The sequence below is a fragment of the Chanodichthys erythropterus genome, chromosome 13 (assembly GCF_024489055.1).
Source record: "Chanodichthys erythropterus isolate Z2021 chromosome 13, ASM2448905v1, whole genome shotgun sequence".
In the NCBI taxonomy this organism is placed as follows: domain Eukaryota; kingdom Metazoa; phylum Chordata; class Actinopteri; order Cypriniformes; family Xenocyprididae; genus Chanodichthys; species Chanodichthys erythropterus.
The window spans coordinates 45,254,497-45,271,758 of NC_090233.1; the positions used below are offsets into that span (position 1 = coordinate 45,254,497).

Sequence of the window (17,262 nt, forward strand, 5' to 3'; positions counted from 1 at the left end):
ACCCTTATTGGTGAGACAGACAGTGTGTACAGTGGAGTTTTTAAGGGTCAGGGTTTGTGACCTACCATGACGAAGTCTTTTAAGGCCTGTCTCACTCATTCTTTAGGACATGCTTGTGTGTGTGTGTGTGTGTGTGTGTGTGTTTGTGTGTGTGTGTGTGTGTGTGTGTGTGTGTGTGTGTGTGTGTGTGTGTGTGTGTGTGCTTTTGTTTATATTACATTGTGGGGACCAAATGTCCCCATGATGTAATATAAACCTGAGTTCACCTACATCGTGGGGACCAGCCAGCGGTCCCCACAATGTAAATGGGTTTATAAATCATATAGAATGAGTTTTTGTGAAAAAGTAAAAGTTTGCACAGTTTCCTGTGAGGGTTAGGTTTAGGGGTAGGGGCAGGGTAGGGGGATAGAATGTACAGTTTGTTCAGTGTAAAATGCATTGAAGTCTATGGAAAGTCCCCACAATTCACAAAAACAAACATGTGTGTGTGTGTGTGTGTGTGTGTGTGTGTGTGTGTGTGTGTGTGTGTGTGTGTGTGTGTGTGTGTGTGTGTGTGTGTGTGTGTGTGTGTGTGTGTGTGTGTGTGTGTGTGTGTGTGTGTGTGTGTGTGTGTGTGTGACTGAGAAAGTCTGTGCATTCTACAGAGTGTGTTCTTCGCCAGGAAGTCATTGTAGAGGACATTTCACAGCTTTTAGGCAAGACTATTAGCTGTACAATTTGTCCCTGTATTCTCTCCAGGTTTGGGTTGATGTAAAACAGATTGCTCTCACAATTATGTTTTAGATAACAGATGTTTCAAATATTATGTATTCTATTAACTTTGGGACCTTTTCTCAACTTCATTACCATTTATTATGCAGTTGTGATTCCTTGTGATGTAAATGACATCCTAGAGCGACTAATCGATTCCTTCAGCTAACTTATCTTAGTGACAGCTTAATAGCTGGCAGTTTGTTGAGAGTTTGTTTGGAATGATAAGTTGGTGTGTTGCATAAGTTTAATTTAGATGAAGCCAAATCCAATTTGACAGCTTTCTGTTTGCTCACAGAAAAAAAAAAAAAAAAATCTGTTGCACTGAACTTAATCTTAAAGGATTAGTTCACTTTCAGATAAAATGTTCCTGATAATTTACTCACCCCCATGTTATCCAAGATGTTCAGTCGAAAAGAAATTAAGGTTTTTGATGAAAACATTCCAGGATTATTCTCCTTATAGTGGACTTCAATGGCCTCCAGACGGTTGAAGGTCAAAATTACAGTTTCAGTGCAGCTTCAAAGGGCTTTAAACGATACCAGAAGAGGAATAAGGGTCTTATCTAGCAAAACGATTGGTCATTTTCAGAAAAAATGTAAATGTATATGATTTATATAAACAAATTATCGCCTTCCAAGTTTTTCCGCCAAAACCGCACTTTCGTATTCTTCAAAAAGCTTACGCTGTATGTCCTATGCCTTCCCTATGGCACTGCGTTCGATCTGTAAGTAGAATAGGAAGTTTGATTATTATTGGAGAACAATTATTAAGATTTATAGTGTCACTAGTGGCATAGAAATTACATACTTCACCTTTAAACAAATTCAAAACAAAACTCAAAAAAAAAAAAAAAAAAGTCTGTTTTTGGTTTACAGGTTTAAATATGGCATTATAAGTGGCTTGTCTTGATCATTTTGGTATGATTTCTCTTGTCCAGCTGGCTGTCTGATGGTCAGTTCTGTCGTGTGGTGGACGACAGTCAGAATTTTGTCGAGTGTGCCTGTACGCATCTGTCCGTCTACACAGCATATGCAGAGACAGGAAGTTTTGCTTCATTCAACGAGGCCTTCTATGCTGCTGGCTTCATTTGTATCTCAGGTAACTCACTATAGTCCTGTCTGCATATTTGAGGGGATACAAAACCCACTGTAATGTGAGAAATCATGCATTGCTTGTGTCCTCAAGACTTTGTGCAGTATTTGTCTGTGTCTTTCACCCACAGGGTTTGCCTTGGCCGTTGTGTCTCATGTGCTGTGCTCTAGATTCCTCATGTTCGCTGCCAAACTCCTCACACACATGATGATGGCCTGCTTAGGGACTCAGGTAAGACCCAACTTATCCAGTAATTTGTGCAGCCAGATTTACCTGCTAAGTTTCAATGCTAAACAGCATGCCTATTCTATCAATCAGCTAGACCAACACCAAATCTAAATATAAATGCTTGCTGGTATAAGATGGTTTAATTGTCCACTGTAACTCCATGTTGTTCCTGTAATATATAAATAAACTGGTCCGGTGTGTATTGCGTCAATACAGTACAGTAACTGATAATGTGATGGTGAGGCTGAACTCCACTTATAATTTGTGCTTGGGAATCAGTATCAGGATCTAGGACGCTGCTCCAAAGAAATGTGATACAGCTGTGACGTCAACATGACGTTTTTTGCTGCGTAATGTGGCCTAGTTTACCGTGAGGATGTTAAGTTGTCTTTGAGCCAGTTTAAGGTACAGTATAATGTTGCAGAGTCCCAAGAGTTGTGTTAAACTTAGTAAAAGCTCAAAATGGATGTTTTGTTTGTGCTTTGAATAACATGTCGAGGTGGTCGTGCAAATGCATGAGCATTAAAGGGCTTTCCTCTGCCTGTGCATCAGTGACATTGTACTGTAACCTGAATACACAAAGACGGTAACAAAAAGTACTGCACAAGTCACGTCTGTTGAAAACAGTGATTTAAAGTAGATAAGTCTGGTTCAGGTTAGTTTTGCGTGAATGGACAGGTGTTGAAGGTGTCTTTTTTGCACGTATCTCTTTCAGATCAAGCACGTTGGGAAACCCAAGAACTTAAGCAAGCCTTTAGATTCAAATGCACACAGCTTGTAGATTTGGTGAGGGGGGGACAGATAACATTTTCTAAGAAATGTGTCATTGCAGCTTGGACGAACACATCCAAATGGGCTAGTGTGTTAAGCCCTGACAACCGAACTATCCCTGTGCACCCATCCTTCTACAAAGAAGAGGGAGGTCATTTAGTCAGTGGTCTGATACCTGTGGATCGGAGTGGGAATTTTCCACTGGTCCTGCTCACTTATACAAAAAGAAAAAAACAAACATGGCTGTACTTAACGGGGCTTTGAAAAACACGGTCACATTCTGTCATCCGTTAATTGTTTTGCTTTTCTTTACCTCAACGGTGTTGAATGGAAAATTCCAGTCTGGCCATCTCAAGAAGTCATGCGTCATGCAGGTTCGGTACTGGCAACAGCTGGGCTCATGTTTTGTCAAAGGATGTTAAAAGGTTAAAAGATAAATATCCTCTAGACTTGGAAAAGGAGTTGATCCAAGTCGATTCCGGACTTCCCAGTAAGCACATGTGTGTCACTGAGATGTCTGTGAAGGGTGCATCATCTGGAAATCAAAGTGTTCTTTTTAAAGTGGTATTTGTGTACAAACATTTAATAAACATCTTTGTAAAGAGTGTATTTACCCACATAAATCTAAATCTGAAATGTCACAAAAACATCCATATGTCATTTTGACATTTTGCAACATTTTGCAGATACTGTAAGTAAACACTTTAAAAATGACTTATCCTAGATGAAAATGCTCATGTTAAAGGGTTAGTTCCAAAACGTTATGATTTTTAAAGAAGATATTATGAAACTATCTAACTGTTTTCTTTTATTCTCTCCATACAATAAAAATCAATGGTTCCAAATGCTGTTTTAGCTCCCATTGTTCTTCAGAATATCTTCTTTTATGTTTATACAGTTTTGGAACAACATGTGGATGACAGAATTCAGATTTTTTTGGGTGGACTATTCCTTTAAATCAATATTTTGGTGGCACAATGTGGTCTGAGACCACTGGTAAAATTGCTAATGTTTTGCATGTTTCTAATTTAATGTAACCATTAAATAATATAATATAATTAGATTAATTGCATTAATTATAGTGTCAGCATAACAATTTGAGTAAAAAGTTGAATTGTAATTGCAATTGCTGAATTTACATTTAATGTAAGTTTTGAAAATGAAAAATGCCCTAGACATTTCAGTCGACAATGTTTCTATAGATTTAACTTCTAATTTGTAATCACTGATCTGACTTCAGAAATTCACCTGCTGTATAGAAGTTATAGTCTACGATGCAAAAAATACAGAATAAGAAAATGTATTGTGATCCCATCTTAAAACATTTCACACCCTCAGCCATAGAGAACAAACAATATTTCGCTTCAAATAGCCTGCCTCTTCTTGACTACCTGAGTGTGTGACAGCATGTAGGTAAGATAGGACGACAACTCAGGACTGTAGTTAGTGGAAATTTACCCAGACTAGCTCGACTGGCCCAATATGTCAGTGCAGATAGGACTGTTCTTATGAGCTGCAATAACACACATTAGTAAGGGTAATCAGCTAGCGAGCCGCAGTAATAAAAGGCTTTTTGGGAAGGCGACCTTTAGATTCACATGCATGCAGCTCATGTGTGAGATGTACACAAACACTTATGGAGACACTAACACACATGGCCACCATTGCAGTAGAAATATTGTCACAAAAAGACAATTTAGAAGATAAATTTTTTCCATATCAAATGAACCCCCCTTAATTATGTGCTGAATTGAATGTCCCAGAATGAAGTGATATAGGTCAGGATGTCTAAAAATCAGTTACGCACATTTGGGCTCAGCTCTGAGAATTAAGATCCACCAGAATCTTATTTATCTGAAGGTTAGAATATTAGGTTCACTTAACGTACCCCATGTCATGTGCAGCATGCAGTGACTTTCTAAAGCCCTTCCTCGCAAAACAGCGTGTCGTTTGTGTGATTGGGATTGAATTAGCTTTAAAGTACTGATTGATACAACCGAGTCTTAAAAGTCAATGCTGTAGAGATAGTTGACATTTCATGTGGTTTATATATATATATATAAACATTTATTAACAAAGTCACATGTCGAGTTCTGAAAAGATTAGATGATTAGTGAAAAATCAGTTCTTGTAGTCAATGTGTTGGATGCAGCAGAAGTGGGCAGAGACTTTGGCAAGGGCAAAATTGTTATGGCCAGGTGACAAGGTCAGAGCATCTCTAAAAGGGCAAGATCCTGGTCAGCAGTGGTGAGAACCTACCGACAGTCGTCCGAGGAGTGACAAACCACAAATCTATGACAGAGGTTGGGCATCTAAAGGCAGGAACACACAAAGCTGATGCCGATGAACTAGTGGTGACTGCGGGGTTGGCTCACGTTGGGTCCAAAGTTGCCCTGACACACCAAACCAACACTCAACAGCCAAGTAGCACGTCCGTTCTGCTACTGCGTAAGATTCAATGCCTTTCCATATCAGCAGGTGGCAGTAGCTAACAGCCAGTCAGAATAATCAGATGGCCCGACGGACCGGCGAGCTCCGACGGTGATTAAACATGTCGAATCAGCCGGAAAAAAGACGACGAGGACCAACTTTAGCTGACAGTCCGGAACACACTGAGAAAACTTAGTCGGCCGACAAAGAAAGACTGCCAGACGGCCGACCGTCAGCTTGGTGTGTTCCTGCCTTAAGGCTTGCTGATGCACAAAGGCATCCCACCTGGTCCAAACTTATAGAAGGTCTACTGTAGCACAAGTCACACAAACTTTTAATGATGGTTGATGGAGGAATGTGTCATAACATGCAGTACTGCTACATATGAGTCTAAGTAGCCGCAGACCAGGCCATGATATCCACTATCGAAAGCGCCTACAATGGGAACACAAGCATCGGAACTGGACCTTAGAGCTCATCTGGTCCAATGAGTCCTGTTTTACTTTACATCATGTGGATGGCCTTGTACTGTACGTGTGTGCCATTTACCTGGAGAAGTGATGGCATCTGGAAGCACTGTGGGGCGAGTGTGATGCACTATATAATGTTTTGCTTGGAATCTCTGGGTCCGGCCATTCATGCGGACATCAGTTTGACACATGCCACCTACCTAAACATTGTCGTAAACCAGGAACACCCCTTTGATGGCATGGTATTCCCTGATGCCAGTGACCTCTTTCAGCAGGATAATGCACCCTCCAACACTGCATACTTTATTCAGGAATGGTTTGAAAAACAAGATGAAGAGTTCAAGGTGTTGCCCTGGCCTACAAATTCCTCAGATATCAATCTGATTGAGCATATTTGGAATGTGCTGGACCAACAAGTTTGATCCATGGTGGCTCCACCTCATAACCAACAGGACTTAAAGGACATGCTGCTAACATCTTGGTGCCAGATACCAGAGGACACCCTCAGGGGTTGGGTCCATGCCTTGGTGGGTCTGAGATGTTTGGTGGCACAAGGATGACCAACAGAATATTAGGCAGGTGGTCATAATGTTTTGGCACATCATTGTATATAACCAGTGTAAATTTTATTTTCCACCCTCTCTCTTACCCTTAGAAATAAACAAGCTGTTTTGCTGTCATACCTTTTAAACTTCCATGTAAACACCTCCTTTGCTTGGGGAATACAAATATCTTCTAATTGTAGACCCATAATGATGTATATAGCTCAAAATAAAATGTTCCTGTGATATGCCTGATGTTTTTTTTACACAAAAGGAACATAGATTTTTCTTTTGACATTTGTTCTGATCACATTTGTTCAGAGATACATGGCAAAAGACTGAAGTGAGTTGAGTGTGTCAAGAATTACGTAAGTTAAGAGGCATTGGCAATAATTGTTGGAGATGCATTAATGGCTACATAATAGCAGGCTAATGATGAGATAATGCTGTGAAATTCCTGGGAAGCCTTTTTAGAGCAATTTGTTTTGTTACGTGAATCCAGGTGGACAAAATGCTTCATGACTCATGACATTTATTTTTTTTGGTAGTACTATTTTATTGACCCTGACGTATAGTATTTTATTGGTGGCTGACGTGTAGTTCAATCCACAGCATCCACGTGGAATTAGGAAATGAAGAAACTTTGGTGTGTATGCTTTCGGTTCACCTTGTGCTGTGATTATAATTGCCTCAACACGTTATATGTACTGTATTTTCTAAAGATATCATTTAAAAAACTAACAGACAAACACTCAAATGCAAATCGTGAGTTAGACGTGTTCCTGGGTCAACATATTTTGTTAATCCTGGAACAACATTCCTGTTAATCCTAACCCTGTCCCTCCCCAAAAACCTAACCCTGCCCATAAGTTATCCCTAAAATCAGAGGGAAATGATTTGTGAATAACACTGATGTAAAAGCAGCTAACCCTGGTTGTAAGCCTAAACTTGACATAACTTTTAAATTTGTCCCTCAAATCTGATTGGTTGATTGGAATGTTGTTCTAGGATCAACAAACATGTTGATCCAGGAACATATTGCACTTGGTAAAATCGGGTTCTGCTTCAAAGCACACAATACCATATATATATATATATATATATATATATATATATATATATATATATATATATATATATATATATATATATATATATATATATAAACCCGATACAAACCTGATTACAAAAAAGTTGGGACACTGTACAAATTGTGAATAAAAAAGGAATGCAATAATTTACAAATCTCATAAACTTATATTTTATTCACAATAAAATATAGATAACATATCAAATTTTGAAAGTGAGACATTTTGAAATGTCATGCCAAACATTGGCTCATCTTGGATTTCATGAGAGCTACACATTCCAAAAAAGTAAGGACAGGTAGCAATAAGAGGCCGGAAAAGTTAAATGTACATATAAGGAACAGCTGGAGGACCAATTTGCAACTTATTAGGTCAATTGGCAACATGATTGGGTATAAAAAGAGCCTCTCAGAGTGGCAGTGTCTCTCAGAAGTCAAGATGGGCAGAGGATCACCAATTCCCCCAATGCTGCAGCGAAAAATAGTGGAGCAATATCAGAAAGGAGTTTCTCAGAGAAAAATTGCAAAGAGTTTGAAGTTATCATCATCTACAGTGCATAATATCATCCAAAGATTCAGAGAATCTGGAACAATCTCTGTGTGTAAGGGTCAAGGCCGGAAAACCATACTGGATGCTCGTGATCTTCGGGCCTTTAGACGGCACTGCATCACATACAGGAATGCTACTGTAATGGAAATCACAACATGGGCTCAGGAATACTTACAGAAAACATTGTCGGTGAACACAATCCACCGTGCCATTCGCCGTTGCCGGCTAAAACTCTATAGGTCAAAAAAGAAGCCATATCTAAACATGATCCAGAAGCGCAGGCGTTTTCTCTGGGCCAAGGCTCATTTAAAGTGGACTTACAACATCATGTCTGTGTAGAAGGATCCGGGTACTGAAATGGCCTGCAGTCCAGATCTTTCACCCATAGAAAACATTTGGTACATCATAAAGAGGAAGATGCGACAAAGAAGACCTAAGACAGTTGAGCAACTAGAAGCCTGTATTAGACAAGAATGGGAAAACATTCCCATTCCTAAACTTGAGCAACTTGTCTCCTCAGTCCCCAGACGTTTGCAGACTGTTATGAAAAGAAGAGATGATGCCACACAGTGGTAAACATGGCCTTGTCCCAACTTTTTTGAGATGTGTTGATGCCATGAAATTTAAAATGTAAAAAAATTGTTTTTCCTTAAAATGATACATTTTCTCAGTTTAAACATTTGATGTGTCATCTATGTTGTATTCCGAATAAAATATTGAAATTTAAAACTTTCACATCATTGCATTCTGTTTTTATTCAAAATTTGTAGTGTCCCAACTTTTTTGGAATCGTGTTTGTATATTTTTTAATATTTTGTTACATAAATATAATGTAAATATTATCACAAAATAAATTTTTTTTTTTTTTTTTTTTTTTTTTAATATATATACTTTAAATGTAATTTATTCCTGTGATGGCAAAGCTGAATTTTCAGCATCATTACTCTAGACTTCAGTGTCACATGATCCTTCAGAAATCATTCTAAAATGCCGATTTGGAGCTTAAGAAACATTTCTTATAAATATCAATGATATCCACAAAAAATATTAAGCAGCACAACTGTTTCAAAAGTTGTGCTGCTTAATATGTTTTGTGGAAACCCTGATACTTTTTTTCAAGATTCTTTTATGAATAAAAAGCTAAATAAACAGCAGTTATTTGAAACCGAAACCATTTGTAACATTATAAATGTCTTTACGGTCACTATTCTGACACATTGAAATGCATCCTTGCTGAGTAAAAGAATTAATGTCTTATTTAAAAAAAACAAAAAAAAAAAACTCTCATTGACCCCAAACTTTTGAACTGTAGTATATGACCTGCAAGCTTTGATTGTCAGTCCCATCTGTGTTAGACAGTGTCTGTTGTTTATAATTATCATGGGGCTGGTAATGGAGACTGGATGCAAATGATTATAAACTTCTTAATGAACACGGTCCGTCTACTTTTGCGTCCATTCCTTTTTCATTTTCTAACCACGTCAAGAAAAAAAGAAAAAAACGAACGGTTGATTTATTTTTAAATGCTATGGTGAATACACAAATTTCATGTGCACAAAATAAATATTGACTTCTTTTCAGATTTTTGTTTATTACATTTTGCATGTTTATAAACCAAAATTTAAAAAGGACAGAAAGTCTAAAAAATGTCAAGTTTTCTTATGTAAAATGTTTGTTTCTCCCACACTTTCGAGAGCCATGTCTCTGAAACATGGTAATACTTGACTTGATTTCCACCCCATTCTCACTCACGATGGGTCCGATACTGCCGCATGTCCAAGAGAATGTTATACTGGCAGCAAACGCGTCCAGTGAGTGAAGCGGGACATTCGTGCTTAACATAAAAAATAAGCGCTTAATGTACTAGTGATATTGAAGGAGCAAATTCACTACACCTTATAAGCAGTCCACTATGAACACAATTAATAACATGTTAAGCATTTTCCTAGAAAATAAAACGGTTATGAAGAAAACGCTTGCATTAAGACACTGATATTAAATTACCAAAAAAGATATGCAGACAAGTAGGCCAGGCCGAATATGAAGGCAACGCGCTTTCAATGTTCAGCGTTTTCCACTTATAGAAAACCGTTAGAAATGCTAACATACAAATACTGTACTTCCACTTTGTTTACATTGCCGTTGTCTTAGCAGATGGTGTTGATGACAAGAAAATGCGCGAGAAATTAGTTTCTCCCTGGTTGTTGTTTTAGTAGGATTAAGCCGCGTAAAGCGTTAATGTCCCAGCGAAGCGGCCATAACACATTGCTTTCAATGAGAATTGAGAAATGTCTCATGTCAAACCTCCACTGAGGCAAAGGGCATGGGAATTCTGTCTTCACAAAATCACATATTGGGGTATAATTTTGTCATCATAGCAAATGTTGGTATATTTTCAATTTGAACAGCATAGCATAGCTATAAAGTAACTCCTAATCCACAACAATTTCTCAATATAAAACAATAAAATACCTAACAGAGCCAGATGAAAAAGTCACAGTAATTTAGATGTCATTTTGGCCTTTATTTATATAAAACAGAGTAAAAAGCAAAATGACAGGATTGAGACCACTAGCGTGAACTCGATAATGTTAGAGTGCTAAACAAGAGGCTATAAGGTTTAGAAATTTAATGTTTAGGTTAAAATATAAATGTAAAAATAATAATAATATTAAAGGTGCTCTAAGGGATCCTGGGTGGAGTAATTTCCTGTTGACGTTCGAAGTGTTGTCAAACAAAACAGAGGCTAGCTAGACCCTCCTTCCTCCTCCTCCTCCCCCTCCCCTCCATGCTTCCTGAAACAGTCATGAACGCACATTTAAAATGGAAGTAGCTTGCGTATTGACGCTGCTGTGGTAACGATGGCTCAACCAACTACTTCACGCTCATTGTGAGTAAATTGATGTACTTTTAAATAAAAAAGTACTTGTAACAAGGTTAGTAGATATGGGAAGAAGGAGGCGGGAACCGGCGAACATTCAACAAAACTTTAATATAAAATAAACAAACAAAACGAAAGTAATGCCGGCAGACCCTCGCGGACGTCTGCCGGCCACACAAACATAATAAAACATAAAATAAAGTCCAGGCCTGGTCCTCTCTCGTCCTTCACTGATGTCGCTCCTCCTTTTATGCCTCCGGAGCTCCTCCGTGAGAGACTCGAGGCCGGCACGCCTCGCAGGTGACGCTCATTATCACTCGCGTCACCGGCCTCGCGCCGTTCCCTCACGGCTCTCGCCCGCCCTGCTCGTCACATACCCCCAACGCCCCTCGCAGGCCGGGGGGTACCTCCGAGACTGCGCTTTACTCCCCCCCGGGGCCTGTCTCGGCGGCCGCAGCACCTGGGGGTAAGGACAGACGAGACGAGAGAAAGGAGACGGAAGCAAGGGGAGCGACAGGACGAGAGAGGGGAGAGAGGAAAAAGAAAGAAAAAAAAATGCTGGGTCCGGCTCCCAGACACACTGCCGCTCGGTCCTCAGCCTGCCAAGAGGCTCTTCTTCGCGGTGCCATGCGGTGGCACTGGACGCTCGGTGGACGGCCCGATCCTCGACCGCCTCCTGGCGGCCGGCGATGGCTCCTCCGACTGAGGGCCGCCGGCAGCGAGTCCCCCGTCCCCTGCTCCTCCCCTTCATGGCGGACGGCAGCAGGCTCCGGCCCACGGCAGACGGCGGCGACTCCTCCGCTCCCTCCAGGTCCAGGACGGCAGCCACCCCACCTCGTCCCAGGAGCACGGCATCCGGGTCTCCGTCCCACCTTTCACAAGGCTCCAGCACCACCGCCTCGGGCAGCCTTTCGCGGTCTTCACTTCCGCGCTGCCCGAACTCCGCAGCACCGCGATCCCCCTCAGCAGCGAGGGCTCTCCGACAGCATGTCCCTCCTTCCTCCCGGGTTTCGGCACCAATGTAACAAGGTTAGTAGATATGGGAAGAAGGAGACGGGAACCGGCGAACATTCAACAAAACTTTAATATAAAATAAACAAACAAAACGAAAGTAATGCCGGCAGACCCTCGCGGACGTCTGCCGGCCACACAAACATAATAAAACATAAAATAAAGTCCAGGCCTGGTCCTCTCTCGTCCTTCACTGATGTCGCTCCTCCTTTTATGCCTCCGGAGCTCCTCCGTGAGAGACTCGAGGCCGGCACGCCTCGCAGGTGACGCTCATTATCACTCGCGTCACCGGCCTCGCGCCGTTCCCTCACGGCTCTCGCCCGCCCTGCTCGTCACAGTACTTTTTAATTAGAAGTCTAGATAAATGATAAAATAGTTTGTTCATAGTAATGCATTCTTTAATGTAAATCATTTAGTAGTGGGAAAAAAAAACTGTGTTAGTTTATTCTCCATTACTTTACCTTTAAGTTTTTTTTGTTTTTTTTTTCCCATTACTAAATTATTAACATTAAAGAATGCATTACTATCAACAAACTATTGTGTAATTCATCAAGACTTCAAATTAAAATGTCAAACATCAACAATCATTCTTGTCGGTTATTGGCTGGAGCACTATTTATTATGTTTCGTGGTCCAGACTGCACCAGTTTGTTTTTGTTGCCGTTTTTGGAGCTTGTGGCGACTACAGAGACCGTGTTTTTTTTTACAGTGTGTTCAGGGGACAGGCAGCTAGCGGATAGTTAGCTGTATGTGACAAAAAATGGTTTGGCCTAAAAACGCGTGACATCGCTTAGAGCACTTTTAATTTAACGAATGAAAATTAATCAATGTCATTTAGGCTGGCTCTTGAAATTAGTCATTCTATTGACGCCAGAGGAAAAGGAACTAGATGGTGCTTTAGCGTCTGTGTGTATGACGCAAAACACTGTAAATTAAATTGAGCAATTTTACATATAAATGATATACAACTATTATACAACTATATTATTTTTAATAAAAAAATAATCTTGCATAAAGAAAATTGGCTTGTATCTGCTAATTCTATTCATCTGTGTTAAAATAAAAAACAAAGAAACCGCATTTTCCATATTTCATTTCTGGTTTTAAAAAGGAAAAATGAATGGACGCAAAAGTACACGGACCGAACACAGTGAGATTATTGTTAATGTAAATGTGATGAATGTTTTAAGACTTCAAGAGTTTTCTTTCAGCTGGTCATGGGAGCTGAATTTGAGACAGGGAATGTCCATTCATTGTAAGCGGGAAAGTGACGCTCATGGTTTGTCTGACGTCAAAAAGTCTGGGAGAGCACAACAATGCCTGTGAGAAAGTCAAGCAAAAGGAAGCAAATCTCTAGACCTCTCAAACTTCCCCTTTGCCCTCTTCCTGTAGCGATTTAGGTGTGTGTGTGTGTGTGTGTGTGTGTGTGTGTGTGTGTGTGTGTGTGTGTGTGTGTGTGTGTGTGTGTGTGTGTGTGTGTGTGTGTGTGCTTTTGTTTATATTACATTGTGGGGACCAAATGTCCCCATGATGTAATATAAACCTGAGTTCACCTACATCGTGGGGACCAGCCAGCGGTCCCCACAATGTAAATGGGTTTATAAATCATATAGAATGAGTTTTTGTGAAAAAGTAAAAGTTTGCACAGTTTCCTGTGAGGGTTAAGTTTAGGGGTAGGGGCAGGGTAGGGGGATAGAATGTACAGTTTGTTCAGTGTAAAATGCATTGAAGTCTATGGAAAGTCCCCACAATTCACAAAAACAAACATGTGTGTGTGTGTGTGTGTGTGTGTGTGTGTGTGTGTGTGTGTGTGTGTGTGTGTGTGTGTGTGTGTGTGTGGTACTTCTTCCAAGCACTGAAATACACACAGAATTATAAACACACACACACATGCACTCGCACTGCTTAGTGAATCTAAACAGTCTGATGGTCCCACGATGAAATGTGATTACAAAAGATGGCAGAATGGTGTGTTTGAGAGGCCAGAGTTCTCCCTCTCTAATTAAATTTTGCCCATGTCTATTAATTTACTCGAATGACAAGGAAGGACATGCTTATTCAGATCAACAGTGCACCTCTTTCAGAAAGTCTGGCTCAAACTGGACTGAGGTCTGTTCGTGGGCCCGTGGAGAACAAGTTAAATTGGATGCGTGTCGTACTCTTTCTGCAGAGTTACATGACTGCTGGGTAATTTCTATTAAACTTAAGTATATCGATGATGTCTCAAATAGTCCAACTTGTTGAGGAGTGTTCTATTACTTTTCTACACAATCAGGCTCACAATATTTGCCTGGAAACAATAAAACAAGTGAAAAAAGCTCTATTCTGTCATTTCAACTTAAACTAAGCAAAAATAAGCTTCTCCACAAATTTCTGCAGTACTGCCCTAGTCTGCCCAGACTCTGTTGATAATATAATTTAATTGCATTGGTATTTTATTTATGTAGAAGCAAAGCCTGAAAAACAAAGTTTACCTAAAACTTTAACACCATTATTTTGCCTTGCCAGCACTGCTGCTTCCTTCAGGACATACAAACCTACTTTTTCTGACTATTGATTATGCATATTTGAGCTGTAATTTAGTTGTTGTTTTTTTTTTTTTTTTTTTGTGATCTTAAGGCTGACACAGATTTACTCTTATGGAACTTGTGACTGCTTTCCATATTGTTTTTCCCGAGAGCATTTTGTTTTTAGAGCAAATACTGCATGTTTGAGATGTCATCATCTGTTGTGTAGTTTGATTAGTGTGTGTGCAGTTTGATTAGTGTGTGTGCTTAGACTACGTCCTCCTGGAAACTCCGGCCAATGGCACTTTTTTTCCCCAGTACGGGGTCTAGCTACCCAGCGATGAACCCCAAATGACCCACACCAGGCCTTGAACACCTTATTTCCTACCAAAATAAGCACTGTAAACAGAGGCAGAGAGTTGGTTTGACCTTTAGCACAGTTCTCAACAGCATTTATGGAGACTGCACACTAATGTGGCACCAGACCATATAATATATATATATATATAATACATTTAATAATATTTTTTTTTCATAGTTATTCATATACATAAAAATATACATGTACTGAATGACAAAATATTTCAAAAACATGATACCAGACAATGAACTGAGAAAACTAAGGGCTTAAATACACAGGGAAACATAATGATTGACAGGTTAACATAATCAGTAACCAAGGGAAAAAAGTAGGGATTAATCAGGACTAAACTGCGAACAAAAATACAACTAAACTAAACATAATCCTGACATTATGCCACCCGACCTCCCACCCCTGGGAAGGCACGCCCTCATGCCATAAAAGTCCAACTGAGAAGGGAGGGCGGGGGGCTCTGGAGGAGGATGCAGAGCAGGTGAATTACATAAAACCAGGTGAGATGACAGAGGGAGAGACCAGGGTGGTGATGACAGTGGGAGGAGCCAGGCGCAGGAGCCATGCAGAGACCCAGAGAGCAGCCAGGACAATGGCCCACAAGGGAGGGAGGAGCCATGGTGGAGACTTGACTGATGAAACCAGGGGGACGACTGATGGAGATGAATCCGATGGAGGTGGAGACCCAAGAAAAGCTGATAAGTCCAAGTGAGATCGATGGCTCTGAAGACCTAAGCAGAGCCTCAGGTACAAGCTTCCGAGGTGGATCCAGGTTACCGGAGGACTGAGGCAAAGACAGTGTGACTGAGGACTAAGGTAGAGCCAGATGGAAGGCAGAGCCTGACAGAGCCAAAGGGGTGTAGGGACGAAGCGCAGCCGAAGGCCTTGAAGTCTGTGGTGCAGGCAGAGTGACGACTGGCCAAGGCAGAGCTGGAGGGATTAAGGAGCCCAGTGGAGCCGCAAGGACGATGGTCCCAGGAAGAGCTGAGGCAGGGAGGAGCTAAAGCAGAGCCAACAGATTGATGAGCCGAGATGGAGTTCTTTCCAAGGTGGAGCTTGTTATCGGAAGATCTGAGGCCCATCCATGCAGTATATTGGAGTAAACAATGGATGAACTGAGGAGCTGACGGGAACCAGCATAGGCGGGGCCGATGGACAGGTTCGCTTTGGAAGAGAAGGTGGGAGAGGGAGACTGGGTGGGATCTGTGGAGACACAGGAAACTTTGAACTTGGCGGAACTAGCAGGGATGGGAGAGTCAAAGTAATATCCTCATCAACTTTCTCAAAATAAAATGCAGAGGCCACCTGCAGCTTACTCTCAGCTACTGGAGTGTGGGCAGGGATTTCCTCCATGCCCTCAAACTCCATGAGCAGTCCCACAGTGATGCAATCGTGTCTGCAATAGGCTCTGGCTTTAGCTCCATGTATTGTGTGGCTGGAGACTGGCTGGGCTCTGGTTCTAGAGCGGGGCTGGTGATGTCCTCCTCAGTGGGGCAGATAGTTTGGGATCCCACAGTTCACCAGCACCCACTCCACAAACTCAGCGAAATCTCTCCAAGGACCAACACCAGGTAGGCATGCCTGTGTATGCTTGTTCAAGCTGGTTCTAAAACATACCCACAATGGGCGGTCTGGAAAGTTTGTTAGGCATGCCAGTTGTAGAAATTTACTGGAGTGGTCCTCGAGAGATTGCTACTACTGCTCCATGCAGAGCAGCTAGATGACTGGTAAGTCCATTCTGTTTCCGGTCTGGTATTCTGTCACATACTGGTTTATTGTTGTAATTGCACGGTGAATCCAAACAAAGACTTCTTTATTAAACCACAAAGATACAACACAGGGGATCACAGGTGCAAACTAACACACAACCACTTGATATAAAGACGATACCAGACAATGAACTGAGGAAACTAAGGGCTTAAATTCACAGAGAGACATAATGATTGACAGATGAGCGTAATCAATCAATAACCAAGAGAACAAACTTGGGGACTAATCAGGACTAAACTGAACCACCAGAAACAAACACATGGGAACAAAAAAACAACTAAACTCATTATCCTGACAAGATAATTAATATTTAAATATTTTTAAATATTATTGTATTAAAGTACTGTAAGAAACTCCTACATAAATCAATATTTATTGCATGATCATAAAAGTGTCACATTCATATGTGAGTGCAATATATTATTACTTTATTATTATTGTGGCTGATTTTTGCATACCATACAATGTTCATTTAAAATGCAATTTAAAAGTTTGACTTTTAAAAATGTCATGTAAATGCTTTTGTCTGACTGGATTTGTCAAGGGTCCATTGGACTAACAGACCTAGATAATGTGACTGTAGCTGTGCTTCATCCAGCATCTTTACATCTAACTACAGTTGACCTCACAAAAAAACTAAAAAAAAAAAAAAAAAACATACAAAAACCTACATTGTATGTACTTACAGTGGCTAATTAGTATTTTCTCTCCTACCAGCTTTACTTATCGTCCATAGACTCCGCTTCATCTTTAGTGTTTAAACCCTGTCTGTCAAATCAGCACTTAATATGGTTCAG

General features: G+C 40.6%; 1 protein-coding gene across 1 annotated transcript in view; it reads left to right on the forward strand.

Annotated features, from left to right (window-relative positions):
* Window positions 1-17,262, forward strand: part of adgrv1 (adhesion G protein-coupled receptor V1) — a 160,220-nt gene that overhangs the window by 92,365 nt on the left and 50,593 nt on the right. Inside the window, exons 82-83 of the mRNA XM_067406079.1 lie at window positions 1,691-1,851; window positions 1,976-2,076. Coding sequence (XP_067262180.1) covers window positions 1,691-1,851; window positions 1,976-2,076 — 262 coding nt within the window. The remainder of the gene's footprint in view (window positions 1-1,690; window positions 1,852-1,975; window positions 2,077-17,262) is intronic.